The sequence below is a fragment of the Saccostrea cucullata genome, unplaced genomic scaffold (genome assembly GCF_032062105.1).
Source record: "Saccostrea cucullata isolate Sc308-1 unplaced genomic scaffold, CSIRO_AGI_Scuc_v1 ctg3406, whole genome shotgun sequence".
In the NCBI taxonomy this organism is placed as follows: Eukaryota; Metazoa; Mollusca; class Bivalvia; order Ostreida; family Ostreidae; genus Saccostrea; species Saccostrea cuccullata.
In genome coordinates, this window is record NW_026932708.1 from 8,856 (window position 1) to 35,190 (window position 26,335).

Below are 26,335 nucleotides of genomic sequence, written 5' to 3' on the forward strand. Positions count from 1 at the left end.
AAATAAAGAGACAAATCCTTTATACAGAACTGTGAATTTATTCTCTATTTTATAATAATTTGTGCCACTTGGTAGGAAAGAAGTCCTCATGAACAGCCTGTCTGTTCTGAGATCTAAAGAAGTGAATGAGTTAGAAAGGCCAAGACCCTATGTTCATCTACAAAAAAAATAACCTGTGTCAGTTTGAAACATTCGCTATGAAAACTTTCACAATATTAAAACATCTGCTGAAAGTACAGTGTAATTACTGCATGCATAAAATCAATCTTATTTTTAATATTTTTTTCTTGCTGAATTTACCATTGAGTTTGGGAGGACAAACAACTTATGCTGCATGTATCAATTTCTAGATTTCGACTTTTAAACTCTGCTAGCGCCGTAGCAAGTTTTACTTTGTACAGATAGCATAAATAAATTTACAGTAAATAGAGGAGTTATATGGCTGTATAAATTTAAATCATAATTACATTATCATTTTAAAATTGTAACGGTAATGATTCGCACCCAAAGCACATGATAAAGAAAATGAAACAAGCGAGCAACACCGTCAAATAGTTTTTTAATCAATATACACTTTAAAATATTACACCATATTCTCTAGAACCCATATTTATCATACTGGATACATATTCATATAAATCTTGAAGAATTCTTTTCTATTAAATAGAAATTGGAAAATAAACAGTTTCTTCTTTTTGCATTCTCTGAAGGATATCAACATAATATACGTCAGTGTTTACCTGCGAGTCTACTAGTAGCGGCACTAACACCGAAGTACCCGCTGTCTGGTAGATTAACATTCTCCTGTCTCAGACACAGTTCAAAATCGTCCTTGTTGTTGGTCAGACCGTTGTTCACAAATACCTGGCAGAAGGTAAATAAAGTTATCTTTCACTCTGATGGGGTACGGTTTGTTTCTGAAGTCACTTAGACATCCACCAAGCTGTTGCTGCGAACCATCACTGAGAATCAATAGAGGAATAATGATCACTCTCACTATTTATTTATGCCTCAGTGTAAATAAAATACTCATTTTTAATTTAATTTTCATGTAATAATCAAAACAAGGCATGGCTTGCATAAAAATACAACAGTTATGTATTGGTTCATTTCAATAAAATTTCTTATCAGCTTTACACAAAATGTAGGTTTTCCTTTTTTTTTCCAAAATATATATCACGAAATCTACCGATTTTTTAAAAAAAATTTTTGTGTAACACAAATTTTAAATTAAAATTTAGTTTACAATTCATATCAATTCATATCAAACTAATCCCTCACCCCTGGTGGTCATACTGTTGCGTTCCGTCGTTAACCATTGCCATAATATATGGATTGTTGTGCTAAAATAAGATAAAAAATTAAGTATTCCAATATGATCATTCGCCAATTCTAAAACAAAATATTCATAATATTTTGTTTTGCTTTGTATATGATGTACACATGCATATACAGATGCTCGTAACAGTTAAGATTACCTGACCGTCGTTATCAAAGGAGTCCATAAACACACCCAGTCCCCTCCACATGTCCTGGTTCCCAAAAACTGGTCCCTCCTGACCTTTGTCCTCTGTAAACCACACAGCCTGTCAAAAATAAATGAAAAAATAGAGTAACAAAATACAGGATTCAACAGTCTGTCAAAAAAAAAAAATACGATACACAACATTCTGTCATAAACAGCGCTAAACACAAACCACTATCAAAAATACTTATCAGTCTAATGTTAGTTAGATGGGTTATTAATCTGAATCAAATAGTTACTGTTGTAAATTAAAAGAGATCCAATACTTTTTTTATATTCGGATAGATTTGGATAAAATATTTTTTTGATGCTTACATCACTTGTAACGCAGGGGGAATAAGGAAGCATACAAAATAATCTACCTTGGCTAAATCAGTGCTGCATTATGACGTCATAATAGGCAAGATGACGTCAATTTTAGAAATCAGGTTTTCGTAATATTGGTATTTAGCTATGTAATTTAACTCTAGAAAATGATTAGAAACGTGTAAATATTAACAAAAATAAAATGTTTTAATTTTGTTATGCTGAAACAGTCATTATGATTGAGATCTACCACCGATGACGTCATATGTATACATCAAGTAACTTGGAAATTGATCATATCGTGTAAAGAGAATTTGGCTAAGGCGGCATGTTCAAAGATACGTAAAATGGAGTTGAAAAGGAAATATCGGAAATATTGTGTTAAATTCATATGGAGTTCAATTAACTAAACAGGTATGCTAATTTATTTTCATCGATTATATTCTCTTTCGAAGACAGGTACCTATATTACGTATCCCGGTTGGCCTATCGTCCGTCATTCTTGACCAAAAAATGCAACAGAACAACAATAATGTTATCAATAAGCTTATCCTTGCCCCAGAAAACCTATCCATTCCCATTGATAAGATTGATCGAACCCATCGTGTAGGCAAGCAGCAAGAGAACCGCCCCAGAGATATCATAGTGAAATTTACTTCATATCGAGACAAGGCACTTGTCTATGCAAATAAGAGTAATCTGAAAGAATACAACAAAAATGAAATGAATGAACACAAAATTTTCATAAATGAAGCCCTGACAAAACGACGAATGGGCCTCTTAATAAGCACAAAAAAACTGCTCAAAGACCAACTTGTCGAGTCAGTGTGGACGTACGATGGAAAAATCATCGCGAAAACCCATACCAGGAAAAGATGGACGATCACGCGATATTCGGACATCGAAAAATTAGAGGGCAACATTATGCGCGGCCCTCAAACCTCTACTCCAGCTGCGGCAGTGTTCAAATAAATATAAGACAACTTTGTGTCACACATACCTCTCTTCTCACTTGGATATAACTGGACTCCATCTTTCATAAGTTTCAGAAGTCTATTCTGCAATATCTTAAATGTATTATTTTTAGTAAGGGTTTTTCCCATACTAGGGTAAATACTTTTCTATAAATAGATGTTTACCTAAACACTATATTTTTGTATGGCTTAATACACCAAATCCCATACTGTACCTTTTTGTAAATGTGTTCTTACGTTTTCATACTCAGTTTACTGATACTCTTGTGTTTACAAGTCAAATTTGTGTTTTTTGTATACATGTTTTTTGTTCAGTTCGTATTCATTTCTTATGCGTTTTGTCTTATTCCAACCATACCGGTTTCATTTTTACTTTTATACACAGCATATCCGATGTGTGAATCCATGCCATCCAAATCAAATATAATGATTTTTGACACAAATGATTAAGGTGATTATAACTATTTTTAGGATGTCATGGATAAACTATCAGTTAGATTTTTGTGTATGTTTAAATCTACATTTTCGTCGTATTATTATATATATACTGTTAATATTAGGGTGCATAGAGACCAATCCTGGCCCCAGTTTTATTAAAAGTAGCCATAGTAGCAAACCTTTAAGTATAGTCCATAACAATGTTTGTAGTCTACTACCAAAATTAGATATCATAACTTCAGAGTTATCAACATATGATATTATTACCCTTAGTGAAACGCATTTAGATAATAGCATAAGTAATGAAAATATTTCAATAGAAGGATTTCACCCACCTATTCGAAAAGATAGAAATAGACATGGCGGTGGTGTTGCTATATACATTTCGGACCAATTAGCTTACCATTTTCGAATGGATTTGTTAATTGATGGATTAGAAATTCTTTGGTCAGAAATACATAATGGCAACAAAAAATTTTTATTAGCTGTACTTTATAGGCCCCCATCTTCACTAGCTAGCTATTGGGACTTATTTAGCTCAAATTTGGAAAAGGCACTTGAATGTAATCTCCCAATATTCCTACTAGGAGATTTTAATGTTAATGTTTTGTCAAATCAAAGTAGCAGTTTCAAACTAATGCTACAAAAATTAAATTTAACAAATTTAATCGATTGTCCAACCAATTTTACAAAAACTGAGGGTACTTGCATAGATCTTATAATTACTAGCAATCCAACTTTGGTTGATAGTACATTTGTTTCAGCCCCATTTTGTAGTTCACATTCCCTTGTTGGACTGGACCTGAAATTCAATATACACAAACAATATGCATATAAGAGAGAAATTTTTGATTATAGTAATGCTGATTACAATAACCTCAATAATGATTTAGAAAATATAAATTGGGATTCAGAAGTTTTCAATACTACTGATGTAGATGAAATGTACTCTAATTTTACAGAAGTATTAACCAAAGGCATAGATAAACACATCCATAAAAAAGTAATTACAATTCGACCAAAGGACAAAGTATTTATGAATAGTACAATTAGAAAATTGATGAGAAAACGAAATCGAATCCATCGTAAAGCTGTCAAATCAAAAATTCCACTTCACTGGGAAAAGTATAGATACCTGCGAAATCAGGTCATTGATGAAATTAGAATTTCTCGTCAAAATTATAACAAAAAACTTACAGAGCAGTTAAATAAAACAATACCACCTGGTAAATGGTGGAGAATAGTGAAATCATTATCCAAACTAAACAATAAACATAAGCCAACACCTCCTCTTAAGGTCGATGGCCAAACGCTGTTTCATCCCATAGACAAGGCCAATGCTATAAACAAATTCTTTACAAATATCTCTTGCATAAACGATGAGCCTGATTTACCACCCCAGGGACCAGGTCCCCCCTTACATCATATGGAAACAATTAGAATTACAGAAAATGAAGTCTTAGACCAGTTACAAATCATCAATACATGTAAGCCATCAGGTCCTGATGGTGTTTCACCTAGAATTTTAAAATCTACTGCACAAGCAATCTACAAACCACTGACAAAATTATTTAATATATCACTAAACAATGGAACTCTTCCTAATATTTGGAAAATTGCCCAAGTTACTCCTGTTTATAAAAATAAAGGAAATGCAGATGATGTCAATAACTATAGACCAATATCAGTAACATCTGTTGTTTGCAAATTATTAGAAAAAATTATTGTCAAGCATCTGCACAACTATATACTTGAGAACGATATACTATATAAGTTCCAGTCTGCTTTTCAAACTGGCGACTCAACCAGTAATCAGTTGGTGGAAATCTATAATACTATTATATCCAATCTTGATAAAAGCCGAGATGTAGGTTTGTGTTTTGTGATATTTCTAAAGCATTTGATAGGGTCTGGCATGAAGGAATTATATTTAAATGAAAGGAAATTGGAATATCAGATCAAATCCTAAATTGGGTCAAAAACTACTTAGTAAACAGAAGACAAAGAGTGGTCCTTGATGGTTATACATCAACTCTTAGACCAATTAGTGCAGGTGTCCCCCAAGGATCTGTTCTAGGTCCTTTCTTATTCTTATTATATATTAATGATATTTCTTCAAATTTAACAAATAATGTCCGCTTATTTGCTGATGATACTTCACTCTACATTATTGTTGATAATGACATTTTTAGTGCTGCAAACTCATTAACAAATGATTTAGAAAAGTTGGATCAGTGGTCAAAACAATGGAAAGTTGATTTTAACCCCAAGAAAACAGTGAATGTAAATTTTTCCAGAAAGCATTTTTCTCATCCCAATGTTAAATTTGGTTTAAATGGCCCCTTAATTGAGCCATCGGAAAATCACACACATTTGGGACTAAATTTTCAGTGTGATGCAAATTGGAAATCTCACATACAAATTACTTATGAAAAAGCATGTAAACGGTTAAATGTTCTACGAATGTTAAAACATTCCCTTTGTCGAGACGCGCTAATAAAAATATATATGTCATTTATTAGACCAGTTTTAGAATATGGTGATGTTGTTTGGGATAATTGTAATGAAAAGGAGTCATCTCTATTGGAAGAAGTTCAAATTACTGCTGCAAGAATTATTACAGGAATGAGAGTGAACTCATCAAGATCACTTTTATATGATGAATTGGGTTGGAATACATTATCTGACAGAAGGAAAGTACATAAATTAATATTATTTTACAAAATTGTGTATGGGTTAGCACCACAGTACCTTCAAGATCTTCTAAGACCTTGTATTCCACCCCAAACCACATATTCATTAAGAAACAATGACGGTCTTACTTTTCTTATTCCTCAGACGAGGACCACATCATATATGAATAGTTATTTCCCATCTACAATTAAATTATGGAATAGTTTACCGTACCATATTAGGAGTTTACCAACACTATCTTCTTTCATTAATGCTATTAAAAAGACTCATTATAGAACACCCAATAAACTTTTTAATCATGGAAATCGTAGTCAAAATATTATTCATTGTCAGCTAAGAAATAATGCTAGTAGTTTAAATGCTGATTTACAGAAAGATTATATAAGTGATAGCTAAAAATGTGAAAATTGTGATTTTCATATAGAAAATGCATATCATTTTTTCTTTAAATGCCCATGTTATGTTGAGCAAAGAAACACTCTTTTTCACTGTATATCTAGTATAGACCTGAAAAATCCTATTCCTATTTCCCATAATCTTTTATTATTTGGTGATAGTAGTATTTCATATGCAAAAAATATGAAATTATTTGATTGTGTTCACAATTATATATCACAAACCAAAAGGTTTCATAAATGAAGTGTAACTATGTAATACTTATTCCAGTTTATGTTTTAAGTTAAATACACATTCATTGTATGTTTATTAATTGCTGTAGTTCTCATTTTTTCGATTCAATTCATTTCCACATTTATAAACCGGTATTCATATGTTGTTTTTTTTTTCCTTTTCTATCTTTACTCATGTATCTTTCTTTCCCCTGTGTTCTATTTAAATTTATGTCTGTATACAACTTATTGGTCATATATAAACCTGTTACTATATGTGTATTAATTAACCTTGTACCTTTGGAGAGGGCTCATATAGGCTATGCCTGCTGCCCAATCCAATTATGTATTTTACATAATAAAATATGTTCAAATCCAAACAATAAGCTGGATATTTCAAAACATACGATTTGTACAGATTGAAAGTTTGCGTTTTGACAAACATGGAAAGTGTTGCTAGAATCCCGAGTTAAGCATGGTTGTACGAAAAATCTCGATTCATATGTATAAAATTCAAAACAATGGGTAAGGTTTCGTGCGAATGTTTGGAATAAATATTTTACGGACGAGACAGTGGGATTCTAGCAGCCATTTTAAGATAAAATAGATGTTTTTCAGCTATATTACAAACTCAAAGAAATTATCAAACTCCGGGGTATTGTTGTTCTGTAAGCATTTTTATTAAGGAAAATTTAGCTATTCATAGATGTCACGTGATGCCGTGGCGGTGAGGCACGTCTTTGCGTTAGACACGCTTTTATCTGTATGCAATAGTAAATAACAATTTACGTTTATTAGAGGTTTTGGTAATTTATTAAACTAAATTTTCTTCAGAAAGTCTGAATTTCCCGAGAAATAACTGATATGCTTCCTTAACATACCCGCGAAAAGGAAAAATCAACAATATTCATGAATATTAATGAATTGTATAATCTGTGCGAGCTTTTACTTTATAACAGTGATTTTTGTGTTTTGAGTAGATGTGAAAGCAAGAAAATATTTGAACGAAAATATGATTTTTACCAGTCCATCTGCACCGACACGACCTCGTCCTGTGACCTTGAAAACACATTCCACTGACCACTGGTTAAAGTTAGTTTTCAGAATGCTCCAAACCCATCCTTTCAGGAAAGAAAATTGCGACTTAAAATTGATACAATATTATATGTGTAATGAAATCTGACACTCGTTTTTGAATTCTATTTAAATGATATAGCGACGTCTATAATTACCTCTTTTGTTCCTTCTGTGGGGAGTTAATCTGATATAATCATCACCCGCGATAGCATCTAAAAATATAAAAATTAATCACTAATAAAGGATTATACAACACTGTTAACGCTGATTTTCTCTTTATCAACGTAAAGGAAAGCTGATGAGTTCCGGAATCAACTGCAAATGGTGTATTTTTTTTTCGTATTTATTTGATATGAAAAAGCATGCTATATTTTAAACAAGGCAGGTTACTGATGTAAAAATAAGCTGATGAGATTTCAGAAAAAATGTAAATATATTTCTACCTCTTCCATAATATTTCTCAATTCACTTTATTTCTATTATTAATGATATGCTTAGGCGAATATATTTTTAATGATTTATTGGAAGAACATTGAACCCCTTAATGTTGTATTTTGCAGTTAAAACCCATCAAGCAAATGCTGTTACATTAAAATCCTACAGATTTTTCATTTAAAATGTAACGGCTGAGTTAATTCATCAAGTTATTTTTTCGAAATGCATTATTTTATTGAAATGGAAATTTTCAAAATTTTGATCTGTCTTGCTTAAATGTGGATTAAGAGCTACGCTAACTACTGCGTAAATTGCAAATACATTGTGTAATTAGGCAATTAATGATCTCATGACATGTATGAACTTTTATATACGTAGCTATAATACTCAACTTAAGCTATCACCTTTTTTTAATATATGATATATCAATTTATAAGTTTAATTCAACATAAAAATATTCTAAAATTTGTACAGGAAAATATTATCGTTAACGAGATAAACATTGTCATAAAGTACCAGCCAACCAGAACGCGCTGATTGTAACTTACGGAAAAAAATCTTACCTCCTTCATAATCCCAGAATGGGATGCTTTTGTTGTCCAGGGTCAGGTGGGGGCCTTTAAAGCTGTATTTGTATTCAAAACTGATCGCTTGCTGCAACCCATAGGCTAGATCTATTAAAAAAAGCACAAGAATCCCTTGGGACCACATCGTGCTTTTAATGTTCTTAAAAAAAGTAAGTCACCCTTTCGTTTAAAATGGCTTTTAAATATATATATTTTCCATATAATCGTTTTCGTCCCATTAAAAAGGATAAATTCATCAGATATTATCTAACAGGTCAACAAACTTCAGTAGTAGTCTAATTCAATGCTTTGATGGTTAATTTAGTTTTTGGATGACTGGCCTCCTATATGAAAATAAATTATTTATAGAGTCTCTCTATTCCACGTCGGTGATGGAGACAGACAAATACTAAATGTACATGTATACATCAATATAATGGATATTATGATAATTTTTATTTATTCCAATATAGAATTTCCTCAAAATAACACAAAAATGGTCCTAATTCAGAATTTGTTTCCTTTGTTCAAAGAACACTATATTGTTATTTCAGATTACATACTAATAACAGATTATTTTTTCTTTTCACAAACTGTAAATGTATTTTTTTTGACTGTGTATTCTTTTTAGTGGCTTTGGTGGAATGGAGCAACCACTAAATCAAGTACTGAGCTAAAGACACATTTACACGAAGATAAAATATGAAGAAATACACTTAATCAAATATATGCCAACACATTTAATAACCAACTTCCGCAAAATCATAATTTATGTTTCCAACTTGAAGCAGTCGAAGCGGCAGAAAGACATTATAAAATGTATGTGACGTTGAACATCAAAATTGTTTAAAATATAGTATACTTCTAAATATCTTTCATACTGTAGAATTATTATCATAATGCAACAGGTAATTAAAAACTGTTGTCATTCCTGGAAGGAAATTACATATGGTTCAAATTTATTGATACAAAGAGGTCACAGAAAGGTAAAAATATTTCAAGTTTCTCATTCTAATGCAAATTTGTATCGATTTGACTGCACGTTTTGTTTCAGAAATAATAGAGCACAAGCTGTCTTTTTCACAAATTAATATATTTCATACACATCAGATGCATCTTATTTTTAGAAATCTCAGATAGGCAAGCTTATGCTCTATAATTCTCAATGTAAAAAATATCTCAAATTTGGAAATTAGGAAAAATGTCCTACATCTGCACCCTCTTGTGGCCTCCATATAAGCATAACTACACTCTATCAAAATTTAAACTGTGTTCTGACTTTTTAAATCAAATTAAGGTCCAGAATCGGCCGTTACCACACTCTGTCCTTCATATGAAATTCACGTGAATTTCATGTGAAGCATTTGTATGAGAAAGTGACAATAAGGAAATCTTGCTAAAGAGCAGGGGCGACTTGAGATATTTTGGTCCCGAATTTCTGCATTAATTTATCACTTGGACTCTTGGTGACTATCTATCTGTTGCACTTGACGTAATTTTATCTCTAGTCAACGATTATGACGTCATAAAATGCGTCATTTTTTCAAAAGATTGTCTATTTCCTTGCAAAAAGCAACATTTCATATGGAGCACAACTTCCAATCCAAATTTGCAGATTCACAGTGAAAGACCTACATGTACTTCTGAAGATCATAAAACATGTTTCAATTTTTGGCTTGAGTGCTGTGTTCATGTTTTAATTCTTTGCTGACGGTTGTAAAATATGCTTGTTAAATGCATTTTCGCAAAGCGTGTTTTCTAATACCTTTATTCTCAGACAGAAAAGTCTTCTTTATTTTGATATATATATAAAACAGAACATAGGTGGATAGTTAATTAATTGATATATTGACATTTTATGCATAAAGGGAAACTAAATCTTTATGTGATAATTTAAAGTGATTTTGATATAACTTTCATTTGAATTTTACAAGGAGAGCATATAAACTAAATGCCATGAAAAGAAAAATTCACTTGAAAGTTAAAAAATATATGTGACTATAATTGAAACTTATTAACATTATATTAGCATAAAAGCGCGTCGCGGTTTATAAAGCTTAAACTGCCCCCAGGTATGTAATATCGTATAACATTAGGTAAAAAAAGCTTCATTTCTTAAATAAAATTGTAAATTTAGATTTGAAAAATGTTGTTAAATAGATTCAAATCACACAAAACCACTCATATCAATTTCAATAGTCCCCGTCCACTGACGTCAGACACAAAACCAGACGCACGAGATTTACATGCATATTAGGCCTCCTCACACATGACTTTTTGCTCGGCGAAATTTATATTTCGGTTAAATAATCCAGAAATCAACTCACGTAACTTTCAAAGAGTTAATACAGAGATAACAAGTAGAAATATAAATATTATGATCTAACAGTTATTATGAAAAACGTCAGTCAGTAGTTGACTTAATGATAAATAGTATTTGCTGACGAAGTGATTGTATCGACCATAGAACTTAAGAAATGATGACTTAAAACCAATCAGCTGATATTCATGTATCAGGAATTTGCTTAAAAAATTGTTCATACGTAAAGCATGCTTTTGCGTATCAAATCAACTGAGAAATAATAAATCCAAAATGTAGGTGATGAAGGTATATTGCTGCATAAGTAAGGGGAGTTGTTGAAGATTAAAAAGTTAAAGTCATCTCGTTTATCAGAAACCAAAACCTGGACAAAGACGTGGTTGAGGCACTTATGCAATGGTTCGTTCAAATTGAGTTGATCATACACTATTGCAAACAACTGTCGAAAACCTGTAAAGAAACAAAAAAAACCCGACTTCCATTATAACAGTGAACGCGAGAAGGATAAGTGTTTCGAGTCCTTTGACAATAAAATTCCATTCTATAGATAACCAAAAAAAAAAAAAAAAAAAAAAAATCAACCTTGATCTGTAGTTTGTCACTTTTTTATTTTGTAAGTTCCCAACAAGAAAAAAAGGAAAACTGTGTTGAACAGACAGACAGAGGGACAGCGATTCGGACAGACAGACAGACAGAAGGAAAGACAGACGCAGATGAAACCTATATAGTGCTCTCCAGTTTCACTGGAAGGGTAATAATTACAATATTGGAATATAAAAAATATCAGGGAGTCAAAGAAAATATATATAAATCATGGGGATGATTGCCCATCCTAAGCACCTGATTGCAACTCTGTTATATCTGTTCTTTTTGATTCGTTTGTTTTAGATCGCGCGTTATCTTCACTATTATTTACTTTCTGATTTGCTTTTTAGAACGATCGTTATCATTTATCGTTTCATTTCAGAGAGAGAGAGAGAGAGAGAGAGAGAGAGAGAGAGAGAGATATGCATGCATAAAATACAATTAAGACGTGTTGACAGTATACATGTTACATAAATAGATATACTTAAAACACTTCTCTGGACATGTTAGTGAAATACAATGTAGTTTAAATAGTTCTTCCTGGTTTATGAAAAGATTCTAGGAACAGAAAGGGAAAGAAAACATCACCACGTACATTCTCGACATTCTTTCCCAGCAGCGTTCAATTTGCAACAATAAATAGTATCTTTTTATATTTGAATGAACAATGATAAAATTAACGTGCCTGAACCTGGAATTATTATTATGGATGTTATGTTGCGCACATGGTAAGAAAGGCTATTTATATGCTGAAATAATTTACATTATACGTATTACTAAATGAAATTTAGTTGGAGATAGTGAAAAAGAACAACTTATACACATGTGTATATGTTTTCATTTAGTTAATTTTTTCTTTATGAAATCAATTAGATATAAACGACGATCAAATCGTTGTAATTCGCACAAAACCTTGTCTCTATCCGGTTTAATACCCAAGTAGGAACTATCACATTTCCAAAATATGCATTTCTTGATTATTATTTTTTTTTTGACAAATATCACTCGTATATGTAGTATATGAATAAAAAAAAATCATGCTATTTTCCCGATTTGGGCCGTAATTTTTAAGTATTTTAAAGGTAGGATGTATACTACACTGCACTCTATTCGTAAGATGTATTGTCATATCTTAGATGTGTAGATAGATACTTAATAATTAATTTGTGGGAATAATTTAAAATTCCGAGGGAATGAATTGTTTTAACATAGAGATTGAATCACAAAACGAGATAACGGATGGGATAATTTGAGGGAACAAATTGACAATCTATGACAATTCGTTTTAACAGACGATTAACCCGAGAGAACGGATTGTATTATTCGAGATTTCAGTTTTCTGCTACATTTCATTGAAAAACTCCATGTCCCTTCATGGCTTTCATAGATTTAAACTAATTGCAACAAATCTTGCTTCTTGAGGCAGAAGGGATCAAAAATTCAAAGTTAACTTAATGAAGCCTACGTATAGGAAAACTCTTTGCAAATTATTCAGAACTGAACCTTTTTGAGTCTTTCTGACATTCAATGAATCTGTTGAAGTCTGCAACAATTCTTTTGATATTCATAGTGTAAAGAATTCAAGAACAATTAAATCGTCCATTTCCTAAATTAATTTATTTCAAAGTATTCTTTTTTTTGCTTTAAACTCTCTTTCTTTTGTTGACTTTTACATCCTTTCATATTTTGTTTTCAATTCCTTTATTGATATTTTTTATGAACGTGATTAAAGTGAAGATTTAAACGGTGCGTTTATCACACAGGCATGATCATTTAACTTGTGGGCATTTAATTTTAATTTAATTTTTGATATAAAAAATTATGAAAATATTCAACATTTGTTTCATTTAAGGACCGTTATTATTCTATAAGCATTTTTTTCAACGGCAAGTATACGAATGAGTTTAAAGTACTTTAATTTTAGAGCAAAAGTTAGAAACAGAATATGATCATTATATTTTTATTAATCAATTTAAGGACAGTTTTTTGAGATACAGACAAAGTTTTTCAATGGGAAGCTGATATTTACATGGAGCAATACCTCAACTATCCGTAATGATATACGCATCACTAAGGATTCTCAAACCAGTCCTTGGATAGTCGTGTTTGATGACCAGTACACTGTAGAGGATGTACTTCTCTACAAATCTGTCAGTATCAACGTTCGAGAGTATTACAATGAAAACTTCAACAAAGGTCAAGAGGACTACGAAAAGACATATTACGGTAAATATTTTTAAATAGGCGTTTATTAACAATTTGGGTTTTTTCCAAAATGGACGAAGTATCTGAATGGTTTTAGGGTGGGATTAAATAATCACTAGATGCATTCCATAAAGGGTACCTTTAACGATCGAGGTACGAGAATATGACGGTCAAGACTTTATGTTTATGGACTTCAATAGGACATACAACGGTAAGTTCATTTTAAAATGGAAATATTAAATATAAAAAAAAAACTAGATTTCAAAAACGCAAAACAACGAAAAGTTTTCCAATTCCGGCATAAAGAAATGAAAAAGAGTTTGCATTTATTACGTGACCGTGGAAGCAGGTGGTCAAAATGCAGTGTTTCACTTAATTCCGAGACGTGGCTGCCACATTTCCTACATGAGAAAAGTGTAAATGACATTAAGTAATGAGTGTCTGATAGAATATTTAGACGATTTTAACCATACCTGGAGACGATAAACTAAGAAAGGCTTAAGCCAAATGTTTATTTTAAATACCCATTCATTTGAAAAGCATAGATAATAAAGAAAATTGCAGGTTTATTCATTATTTCCATTTAAACATATGGTAAAATTTCTGCTTTGTTATCGAAATTACTTCAAAAGTTATACGATGGTTGTCCGGTAAAATCGTGGACAAGTTGTTGAGCGTGAAAAGTAATTCTAAAATTTTCCTCTTAAGAACATTTTTTTTATCAATAAATATTTTTAGTTTTTACACGTCATTTGATTAAGTAAAAGATTTTATACATTTCGTATAACATAAGTTGCCTACGTCACAATGAGTTACGTAAAAAACGTATTACTCCACTTGACGTTACTTTAAAACAATGCTGAATTTGAAGCCTTTATCTGAAGGAAAAAGTGTCTCATTGTCTTCACTGAAATTAAATTATAAGGAATGAAGCTTCGCAGTTTATAAATCGTAAACTGCCCCAAGTTATGTAAAATCGGATAACATAAGTTTAAATAAGCTTCATACCATAAATATGGCAAATTTCTTCTGTCTTATAATAAACGCAATTTTAGCAAAAAATAGTGAAATCTATATAGGTTCGTGACACTTCATTAAGTACATATAGTGTTGAAAAGAAGTATAACTCAACGTGGATTTTAACGTGGCTACATGTATGCCCTTGCAAACTCTGAATTTATACATGACCTCAAAACTCCAAGTGTATTTGCTTAAATAATGTGACTCCGACATCACCTGACAAGTCTCATAAATAAAATCTAAATGTCCTCAACATTCAATTTGAACCATATTACATTTTTCTGATGACAGTTAAGTCCTTTAAAGAATCGCCGATCCTAATAAAGTACATACATGTATGTATGTATTTTTTTTTTTTTTATTAAAATCGCCGATATTTCTATTTGTCACCTTAAAGTCAAAATCTAGTAAATAAAAGATGCCTACAGATTTATAAAACTTGAAAAGTAAATTTCTTAATTTATTGATACTTTACAACTTGTTTCGGGGCATAATTCATAGATTAACAAGATGAAAAACTGTCATTTTCAATGAAAAATTAAGAAACCCAGTCATGAACATGGGAGTTTTTTTCGTATTCGACAACGGAAATGCATCCAGATTGCCTACAGTCTCTCAGAAAACGGTAATTAGTATGTTTATCGCCTCTTCTTTAAATCAATATCAAAGTTAATATACTTTTTTCATATGATTTCAAATTGAATGACATGAAAATACCCTATTTTCTACATAATTCTGCTAAAGCCGTAAAGTACGGGAAAAAGAAAGTTGAAACTGATTATGACGTCATAATGGATCTAGCACCAAAAATCATTCTCACGTTATTTATTAGAACTTGACTTTAACTGTACTGCTAAGTGTCATAAAGCAAAATAAAAAATAACGAAAGCAACTTAAGTATTTATAAACACTTTATGTTTGATTAATATTCTTTTCCTGTGAATATCCAATAATAACAGTCAGTAAAAGATGTTTAACACTCAACGCTCTTTTAGAATTTTCAATAGGTTTTGAACAATTGTGTCATTTTCTTTCCTATTTTAGTCTTTGCTGTAGAGTCTATGGTGGGTGAATCAAAAAATGTTTCATGGACTGTCGAATATTTTCCAAGAAGTGGAATATATTTCATTTTTCATGAATATAACGGTACAGTTTCAACAGTAATAGGGATAGAAAATGCTGATCCGCTACCGACTGAAAAGTATGTATATCACACCCGACCATTCAATTCTGTTAACATACTGCTAGAGGTCAGAAACATAACAGTGGAAGATGCCGGATATTACGTAGGAGGTTCCACGGAGGCGGATGCCTGGAGAGGAGGAGGAGTTGTTCTTATTGTCTCTGGTAAACTGTATTGTTGTTTATGTCTTACTTATAATATCTTATTTCTACAGTAATATACTGATATAGTTGAGTAGAGCTGTTAAATCTTGTAAAAATATAAAATCTAAAAACTAAATCTGCGCTAGTTTATTAATGTAATGCTTAATGCAGTTCACACATAAAAATATATTTAGGAATGCCAGAGAAACCAATAATAACAGGAACACTTAATGTCAAGGTGGGGGACTACGCTTTCTTGAAATGTGAAAGTAGATCTACATCGGCTCCATACTATTACAAGAAGTTTCCGCCATTATCGTATTCATGGTTTGTCAACAACACCAGACTAGACAGAGAGATTAGAGAGACATACAACTTTACTGTCACCAAAGACGTTAAATACAACAGATACAGCTGTCAGGCAAAGGAAACCCTAGAATCAGAGAAAAGTGAAGAAACTCAGATTAACCCTTTATGTTAGTAGAGTTGTAAGTTCTAAGTAACATACACAATCATATTTTTTTCGAAGAATGCGATAATTTAAATAACCTGCACGTCTTGGTTAATATTAATTAATTCATAATAATTACTTAATGCTAAGTCAGGAAATTTCAATCATGCCCCTTTGTCTTTGTACAGAGGGTAGCCAGCTCGTTATTAAAGAAAACAGGAAATATTAATAATTAACTAAATAATGCATGATAACATTGAAAAATAAGTCAATAGTTGATTAGAGCTGTTTAAAATAATTTTTAATAATGATAATACTATTGATTCATTAGACAATTTAAAACTTATATAAATCTGTTTTTTGAAGAAGTGCAATTTGAAAATTTTAATTAATTAGAGTGACAACCATCAGAAGAGGGACATGAACTCTTTTTAAATGGTGTTTTTTTTTTTTTTTTTTTTTTTTTTTACAGATGGTCCAGATACTATACTTGTAACCCCCGGGCCACCCATTGACGGACTAAGTATTCATGACGGGGGAACTTTTGGTCCATACACCTGTTCAGCTGACTGTAACACACCTTGTACCGTGCAATGGAAGTATAAACACCCAGACGGGGGTCTCAGAGACGCTACATCAAATGGGACGACTACAGTTACCGTACCAGTACAAACAGCTAATAGAAGTAGTATGGCCTTGATTCAATGTGTTCTAAGCGGCATTGAGGGCAAAATATTATCACCTATCAAGTTTAACATTCAGTGTAAGATTGTTTTAAAGCATGTCATAGTATATTAGCTACAATTAAAAAATAAAACGAAACAAATAAAATAAAAACAAAGCCACACCAACAATACAAGGAGTGCAAACCAACAAAAAAAAAAGAAACGGTTAAATTTGCAATGTAATAGTTAAAAATGTTTTCTCCTTGATATTTCAAATGAAGGAAAGGACATAATTATTTCCATAAAATCATAATCACAAATCATAATTTGAAATATGACTTTTTAAAAACAAAACAACAAAAACAGTTAATGGTTTATACTGCTGTTTAACTCAGAATTATCTATATAACAACTTCTGTATTCCATTTATGTGATGTGAAAATATTCAAATCTATGTTGAGAGTCTTTTTTTTTTAAATTCCTTACTGTCCTACTTTTTTGGCAGCAAAGTTAGAACAAAGTTGTTTTTCATATCACAAACCACTGTTAAGATATCTACTAACATGGTTTTGAAGTAATAGGGGTGACACCTGCCAGTGGTTAGCATTGAAACTTTGCTAGGCGTCGAAACATTTTATAAAAACTATTTACAATTTATAGAATCAGGAAAGCGATTTACTCTAGTTGTTAAAAAGAGAGAAAATTTCTTAGTGATAGTGATTAGATTATTTGTTTGACAGGATATAAGTAAAACACCCTAAACAACCATGTCTTCTTGATTTCGTCTATATATTTTATTTTAGCATTTTTAGTCTCTTACGGCAAACCTAACTGCAGATCATTTTTTCTATGAAATACCTTTATTTTATTCTTTTCTTTAGATTTATCGAATCCAAAGATATATATTAATGGCAATCTTCAAAAAAGCCGAACAGTTGATGAAGGATCTCCTCTACTTTTGGTTTGTAATGTGGAGGGAAATCCAATGCCCGAGATCATTTTGAGAAAACTCACTGGTAACAAGATCCTGGGACAACATAGAAGTACCTGGTTCAACCACACAATGATCAGGGAAGCCCAGTGCTCTGACACAAGCACCTACAGCTGTGAAGGAAGCTCTTCAGAGTTTGATAGCAAATATCAGTCAGTCAATATCAACGTTCTTTGTAAGTTTATATACTTTATGATTGTATAGAAAATTTAATTTAAACATTTCAAAATATTTATTACTTTTGTACCACGCGGCATCAATATTTACATGTACAACTGTAGGTACAATTTTTAAAAGAAATATACCGGTATGGTATTTTACAATTGCTTATGTTATATAAATATTCAACAATATTATAATAACCAACAAATAGCGTTAGTTTTACCTTTAGGATATTGAACGCGTTGATTTTTATATAAACTTTACATGTAAATGACTAATTGTATTTTGGTTCCAAACTGAATCCATATGCATGTACCTATTCAAACAGGTTTTAAACTTCTTTTTAACACATAAAAAGGAACATCTGTTGAAAAGTTGTGTATAATGAATTGCCATTAATTGTTTTTCTTTTACTTATTTTCTGTATATTTTCCCTAAAAATGAATGAGCTCTAATTTCTCAAATGTAAACATACTCCATTTTTGCATGGTATTCCAGGCGACCCTCGCCTCGATATGTCGACTCTAGTTAAAACCAACTATGGTTCCATGAGTGGCCCGGATGTTATTGTGCCTGTAACTGTGCCAGTGATTGCAAATCCTGCCATATCTCCATCAGGGATCACGTGGTCAGGTCCGTCAGCAACTTCTATATTGACAAGTATAGATACACAAGGCGATACTTTTATATACAAACAAATGATCAAAAGCAGCATCCCAATTCCTGACCAGAGAGCCTTCGGAAACTACTCACTAATGTACAGAGGGAAAACGATTGTTGATATTATAATTAAGTCAGAAGGTTGTACCTTTTACAATAATATTTGAAATAAATTGAGTTTAAGATCTTCTAAATGAGCTGATATCTGTCTTTTGAATGCTAAATCCATTATAAAGTTAAAATAATATAAACTCATTTTAGATATAATGTAAAGCTTATTGATACTATTTAAAAAAAAATAAACATGTTCATCGAGCAATTTGAATTCATGTCAAAAAGAATCCCTATTGCTGTATTAAACTAAATAAAAGTTATAAAAAAAAAAGACAAAGAACATGAACATAATAGTTTTCTAAGAGATATGGTTCCCTTGCTTGATATGTAAAACGACTCGTATATTTAAAATAAATGACTTGCTTCATTTTGTATTGAACATGGATGTTAAGGTTATTAAACCCCCTGCTTGCTCATATAAAATGTTGCTTTAATGCTCCAAAACAAATGTGTTATATGAGGAAAATACAAACAATTGTATCATAGCTTGCAGGGCACATTTGGCCAATAAAGACATTTTAACTTGTCAAATTTATTTACGAATAATAGACATTTGTGTCATCAAGAGTTATCTCACTTATCAGAGTATCAATGAACCTTAAAACTGAAATTGAGCCAGATCAATATTTTTGTAGGAATTCATAATGGAATTTTTTTAAATTTAAAGGAACATTTATCAATTAGATTGATTGATTGTATACTGTTTAACGTCCCTCTCCAGAATATTTCACTGATATGGAGACGTCACCATTGCCGGTGAAGGGCTGCAAATTTAGGCCTATGCTCGGCACTCAGGGCCATTGAGCAGGGAGGGATCTTTATCGTGCCACACCTGCTGTGACACGGGGCCTCGGTTTATACGGTCTCATCCGAAGGACCGCCCCATTTAGTCGCCTTTTACGACAAGCAAGGGGTACTGAGGACCTATTCTAACCCGGATCCCCACGGGAATTTATCAATTAGATATCTACCTTTTAAATTAAAATGTTATGTTTTTCTCAAATATTATTCATTAAACATCGAATTTTTTTTTTGATTTTTCGATTGTATGATACGCAAATTTTTAGCAAATAACTTTGTTTATTTGTTTATTTCATTGTAAGACATCCATGTAGAATAATGAATTGGATCTCTACGTGCAGTATTCAGATATTTTAACATTGACTAATGACGTTTACTTGTGCTTTTATTCTTGCATTTATTTTACTTTGTAAGATAAACCTCAACCTCCTTTAAAATTTACCGGACATTCCTACGCCTCTGGGTACGTCAATCTCACCTGGATATCAAACTTTAATGGCGGACTGGACCAAGTCTTCACCTTGTATCGTAAAGAGGGGTCCAACTGGAGAGTTATCAAAAATTTAACAGACCCGGGGGAAGGTGAAGTTGGGTTCTTTGACCCAGGACTGTTGAACACAGGTCAAGAATACTGGTTCCGGTTAGAGAGTTGTAATAGAATCAGCTGTTCCTCAAGGCCTGCTGAATTCAAGGTCACAGTGCGAGGTAATTAAATAATTGGTTTGTAATATTCGTATCCTATATTCTTTATATGCCACAGAGATTCAAACATAATGCATTTTAAGTGTGTAAACATAATGATAAGTTCGACACTTAGAGCCCTTACAGTAATATGCCAATGCAAAATGACAATGAGGTACATGGAAAAAATAATGATCAATTAACACTGTAATTGTGAACTTAAATGGAGGTTATGAAATAACGCATATATTTATTTGTTAAATAAACGCTTTCATTAATATTCATTGTGACGTGTAGTACTCAAGATAAAAAGCTCAATAAATTGAAAAAAATTGGAAGCAGATTTTATTAAATAGAAATGCAAATCCCTTACTTCTAAGCAAAGAGGGTACATCAAGGAAACACGTAGTCAATCTTACGGATCCTTGACAAAATAAACCCGTCTATTTTGACCCAGGATGTTTGTAAAAGAACGCTTGTTTCAAGTAAACCTTGTAATTACATGGAATGTAAAAGGCCACTGGAATTCACAATAACAAAACAAGGTATCAAATTTATGCAATTTTGCTAAGTATATTTTGTTGCGTCTACATATTTAAAACAGATAATATTGTCCACAAGCATCGCCCACAAAGATAAAGAGATGTGATTTTTCATAGAATTTGAACAGTATATCTAACAATCAAATTCAAGGAATTGTGGTCCCCCGCTTTCGGTGTCATTGTGGGTGAGATGTCATTTTTTATGACGTATTGTGTGTAATATGAACACCCTATCATATGTCATTTATTTAGAAATCAGCATTGAACTCAAGGTCAAACGGTTAAAGTTCTTGGTATCCAATGTAAAGTCTTTTCATAAGGATTAGTAGATTACATATTTGAAGAATGAGAGCCCTCTTCCTTACCATTAAAAAGTTATTGTCAAGGTTTAAGTTTTTATTAGTACAAAAAATTTCCAAGGTCAAGGTCAAAAGGTCAAGGTTGTTGGTATCAAATGAAAGGTCTTGCCAAAAAGAATGCATATGTGAAATATGAAAGTCCCAGTATCTACTGTTCCAAAATTGTGGCGAAAGTAAAAGTTTTTGAAAAGTAGGTCAAATCCAAGGTCACGGTCAAAGGATCAAAGTTCTTGGTATTTAATGAAAGGTCTTCTCACAAGGATTACACATATGAAGTATGATAGTCCTAGGCCCCTACCATTCAAAAGTTTTGGTCAAGAATAAAGTTTTTTCATAAGTACATAAATCTCCAAGGTCAAGGTCAAAAGGTCAAATTTGTTGATATTCAATGAAAGGTCTTGCTACAAACAATACATATGTTAAATATAAAAGCCCTGGTACCTACCATTTAAAAGTTATGACCAAAGTAAAAGTTCGGATTTTTTTTTGTAAAAGTGAGTCTAACTCCAAGGTCAAGGTCAAAAGGTCAAATAAGGTGAAACCCTAAGAAAGTTCTTGTCACAAGGAATACACATGTGAAATATGAAAGTCATAGCTCTACTAAATCAAAAGTTATGGGCAAGGTTAAAGTTTTTGTGACGGACGGACAGACTGACAGACAAACAGACAGACGGAGAGACGGACAGACGAATGAGATTTAATTTTAAGTGGACGACGGCTGTGGATACAATTTTAGAATGGAGAATTACCTTTGAAATATGTCATGTTGAGGATTTCTTTCAGTTTAAAATCGCGAAATGCATTAGAGTAATGACGTCATATTTCTAGAATAGTTATCCTTCATACCATATTTTTCCTGATCTATCAAGTCATAATCTCTACCAGTATTAAAGCAAGTTTCAAATCTTTTTGAAACCATTTTGAAAAAAAGAAATTAGATATAGGTAAATCGTACCTTCTTCTTTACAGATGTATGTGCAGTTTCTAGAGAAGCCTCTACTCGGACGGCCTGGGTGGTTGTTGGAGTCTTCATTGGTTTATCTATTTTGTTGCTGACACACTTTGGTGTTTATAAGTTTGCTTTTTATCGAGGTAAATCTTTTGAAATTCTAAATCTTTATTCTTGTTATTTATCTTTAACCTCTCCATAAGAAGGTTTACGAACACAACAACGATATGTTAATCTTTTAGGCCTTTATTTTTTATCTGAATATCATGTTCTTCATTATTTGATATCTAAATAGTGAATGTAGTGCATAACTAACAAGGATATTGTTCGAAGAAGATTGTATAATTCCTCCTTATTTTTAAAAAACTTATTAATTGATTTTTTAAGCTTTAAAAATCATACTTGATGGAAACACAATAAAAAGGGTATAAAATCAAAATAAATACCAGTTTAAAATATGTAAGTGACACTGAAGTTGATTTTGACTATGGTTCATGACCATAAAGCGAATTTCAGTGGGCTTGGTGTATATATAAATGAACTTTACAAAAGTTTATTTTTAAATTAAAGAAAAAAAAATGGGGATGTTATTTATATAGAATCTTTTAATCTTTGCTCAAAACGGATTCAAAGTTTATCCTATTTCTCCAAGGTGATGGTTTCCGAGAATCTGGAATAAGAAGATTGTTCATGTAAAAGCAATTCTTTGAGATGGAGTTTGAATTGGAAACGTTGAATGATAATTTCAAAATAGTGTTAGTCTTATAAGATCGTATAAACAAAATTACAAATTAACGAATTAAAACATACATAACAACAAGGATGTGAAGAGTGAAAGTAGAAATAATCCCATAGCCTTTTTCAATTTTCAAAATTCAAAGTTTGAGGTCTGCATTTCTTCTCGTTGTATGTATCTAGGAGTGAACTTCCAGTGGTTTTTATTCAACAGAAGCCAAAAAAAACAACAACATTTTTTCAGAATAAAAGCTCTAACAAGGGTAAAAGAATCATTTGAGTCTGAATTTAGATTTAAATAATTTTCTAAAATCAAAGACATCAGTGAAGGTAATTGCATGTTTTCAAATAATCGTTTGAGAAAAGTAAAGATGGCAGGATTAAAAAATCTCCCAGACGGGGTATTAAAATCAGGAACAACGAAAGCTTCTTATGTACATCTCAACTGAATTAATAGTTCATGATGAACTGGTCAGTTTTCATTAACTTAAATTTGAAAAATAAAAATGAACAAAATTAAACGAAACAAAGTTGAGATATCTTACAAACAGAGCATTTCAGTTAAAGAATAAAAACCTAAATAGGGTTGATCGAAAAGTTTGTTAACGATGTCAATATTTGTTGAACTACTTTAAAAAAGAAATAAAAGAAGCAGAGCAACACTTGTAAAAATATCAATTTTGTTGCTGAGCGAAGTTTTTCCATAAACTGAATTGACGCCGTGATTTTCGTTATTTCCCGATTATGACAAGTACACAAGACGGGTAGGACCGTCCAGCAGAGGATACTCGCTCTTCTATGGCACCTGATCCCATCTCTGATGTTTTGGATGTCCGTGTTTGCTCTGCTCCTATTGTCTATTGTTTTATGGACTTTTGAGCTTGAATACTGTTTGTCATCTCCATATGTTTCATATCTTCTAACAGCAATACAAAGAGGTTTGAATAAACCACCTCAGCCATCCAACGATATGAAAATCATGAATAAAGAATATGAGAACATTAATGACGTCACCGAAGAAACACAACATCAAAATCCTAACACTCAAACATACGAAGACGTAACAGAGAACACAGAGGAAATACAACCACTGACAGATTATCAGAATATCATTGGACATCAGGATAACCAATATGAAGAGTTAAAGCCTGATCAAGATAGACTTTACTCGTCTCTGAAAGTTCAATGAACTTACGTATAGAGGTAAACCTTTTTATGTATAGAGAACTTTCATTTTTTTCACAAATGTATATTAAAATATTTTAATTAATTTTGAAAGACAAGGTACTACACTATTTGCCTTTAACTTATAAAATAGATTCGTTTGAAAAAAAATATCAGCGTAAAGAGAGAGAGGATGAAATAAATACAAAGATTATACAATATCCTTCGTGCTATTATAACATTTTTGAGCTGATAACCACTTTGATTTCTGAGGAGTTGAGATTTTTTTTTTTACAGGCTCATTATATTATGGGAGGAAACATAATTATACTTAAAATGCGTAACACTTCCATAAATTAAATATTCCTATCTATTTTGTTTTATTTTATTGTGTTTCATTATTTTATTAACTATTGTCTTTTCTTTACATCTTTATATCAGAAAGTACCCAAGTTTTATTTGGTATTCACATATATTTTTTAATGTTTATTTCTCATTAAATGTGCTATTGATAATTTTGTCTATGTATGTTTGTTTCAATACGTGTGTGCGTACATATACTTAATTGTTTTTAGAATTCATATTTGTTCCGAGACTCAAACTCAGACATAAAAAAAAATATTGTTTTGTCCTGATCTTCTTTTGATTGTACAAAATCTGAATAGTTTATTTTAAACAACGGTCATATAATGACCAACAATTCTTACATGTATGGTTTCCTTTTTGAAAATTATATATGTTTCCATTGTCGTCTTGACAATTTTTGAAGCAATGGGAAGCTAAAAAGGATTCTGTTTTGTAAACAAAATTGATATATAATTTCAATTTGTGTACATTCTGATATTTCTACTATATTTATGTGCAGAAACAAATATTCTGTTTCTATTTAAATCTCATTCAAAATACACACTCAGTTGATGTATAATAATAAACATGTCTCTGTAAACGTAAAAACGGTTTTCAAAAAGTTATGGAGAAAAAGATAAAAGCTTTAAGGAATACATATTTAGTTTTATATCTAACAGACATGTTTTTTCGTTCGTATTGTTATTAAGAAAGAAAATTTTTCATGACAATATTGTATCTTTTTAATGACTTTTATATTAATACATTTCAACCGATATCGATTAAAACAAAATATCTGAATGACGCAATTGAAGGATTTCCTTCTATGTTTTTTTTAAATCAAAGTTTTTTCTTTAAATCGAGGATATCAAAATGCTTTTTCAGTTAATATTTTTTTCAGTAAATATTAACACAGAAAAAAACGAAAGAAAATATGTTGATTTACATTATCAATACACGTTTAGAAAGAATTGTGTCTTAATATATATTCATTTTCGGAAATAAAGCATTTATAATTTTTTCCATAATGACTTCAAATTCAAAATGCTTTAATTCTGTCATTATAATTTTAAAAATTGCACTTTTTAAATAAATCTTGTTTACATACATATAATTAGTTTCCTTGTTTATGGCTCACTGAGAGGGCCTGATCTAAACCTTGATTGTAGTTATCTCGTCTAACAGCTTGGGCAAAAATTTCAAGGAAAAAAGAAATATGACGGATTTCCCTCGCGTTATACCAATATATAATTTTACAGTCAACTTATTTTATCATTCAGACAGCTAAAACGTTTAATATTGCTTACTTTCATTAGAACATCAACATTTTAAAGTTGTGAGAACTTTTATACTTCAACTTATGAAACGTCTAATAAATATTCTCATCAGAGTATAACAGGTATATTAATATTCGAAAATAAGGCATTCTTGTATTGATTGGAAAGTCAATTTCAATTTTTCTGGGGAAAAATATATCAACTGAAAGAATTCATTTTTCGTATTGCGTTTTTTATTCCAGAACATAGTCACGAACTAAGTTCATTCCCCCAAAACGTTTTAACATTTTTGTGTTTATTTCTGAATTAAACGGTCACAAACTGAGTTCTTATTATACCGGCGACGTGTTAGCAAGTTAA

At 31.4% G+C, this 26,335-nt stretch overlaps 2 protein-coding genes across 3 annotated transcripts; one reads left to right on the forward strand and one right to left on the reverse strand.

Annotated features, from left to right (window-relative positions):
* Positions 1-820: 820 nt before the first annotated feature.
* Positions 821-8,902, reverse strand: LOC134235851 (protein ERGIC-53-like). Its single transcript, XM_062718019.1, has 6 exons — positions 8,621-8,902; positions 7,778-7,834; positions 7,569-7,666; positions 1,479-1,586; positions 1,282-1,343; positions 821-962 (listed from the first exon to the last, which is right to left on the reverse strand). The coding sequence occupies exons 1-6, from the start codon at positions 8,766-8,768 to the stop codon at positions 821-823; spliced, it is 615 nt and encodes a 204-aa protein (XP_062574003.1). The 5' UTR covers positions 8,769-8,902.
* Positions 8,903-12,080: 3,178 nt separating this feature from the next.
* LOC134235849 (uncharacterized) lies at positions 12,081-24,944 on the forward strand. Of its 2 annotated transcripts, XM_062718018.1 has the most exons (11): positions 12,081-12,256; positions 13,506-13,754; positions 15,798-16,100; positions 16,274-16,555; positions 17,003-17,293; positions 18,077-18,361; positions 18,847-19,149; positions 20,338-20,628; positions 22,475-22,597; positions 23,107-23,146; positions 24,116-24,288. In XM_062718018.1, exons 1-11 carry the CDS (start codon positions 12,196-12,198, stop codon positions 24,135-24,137), a joined length of 2,250 nt encoding a protein of 749 aa, XP_062574002.1. In that variant the 5' UTR covers positions 12,081-12,195; the 3' UTR covers positions 24,138-24,288. The 2 variants fall into 2 exon arrangements, with proteins under 2 accessions (XP_062574002.1, XP_062574001.1); XM_062718017.1 differs by lacking the exon at positions 23,107-23,146 and having other exon boundaries at positions 24,116-24,944.
* The last annotated feature ends 1,391 nt before the right edge of the window (positions 24,945-26,335 follow it).

Coding starts and splice junctions, on each gene's coding strand:
- LOC134235851 (XM_062718019.1), bottom strand. CDS start 8,768: ATGTGGTCCCAAGGGATTCTTGTGCTTTTTTTAATAGATCTAGCCTAT. Junction 7,835..8,620: donor ATTCTGGGATTATGAAGGAG/GTAAGATTTTTT, acceptor TTATATTTTTAG/ATGCTATCGCGGGTGATGAT. Junction 1,587..7,568: donor GTGTCGGTGCAGATGGACTG/GTAAAAATCATA, acceptor TATTTTTGACAG/GCTGTGTGGTTTACAGAGGA.
- LOC134235849 (XM_062718017.1), top strand. CDS start 12,196: ATGATAAAATTAACGTGCCTGAACCTGGAATTATTATTATGGATGTTA. Junction 12,257..13,505: donor GATGTTATGTTGCGCACATG/GTAAGAAAGGCT, acceptor AATCAATTTAAG/GACAGTTTTTTGAGATACAG. Junction 16,556..17,002: donor AACTCAGATTAACCCTTTAT/GTTAGTAGAGTT, acceptor TTTTTTTTACAG/ATGGTCCAGATACTATACTT.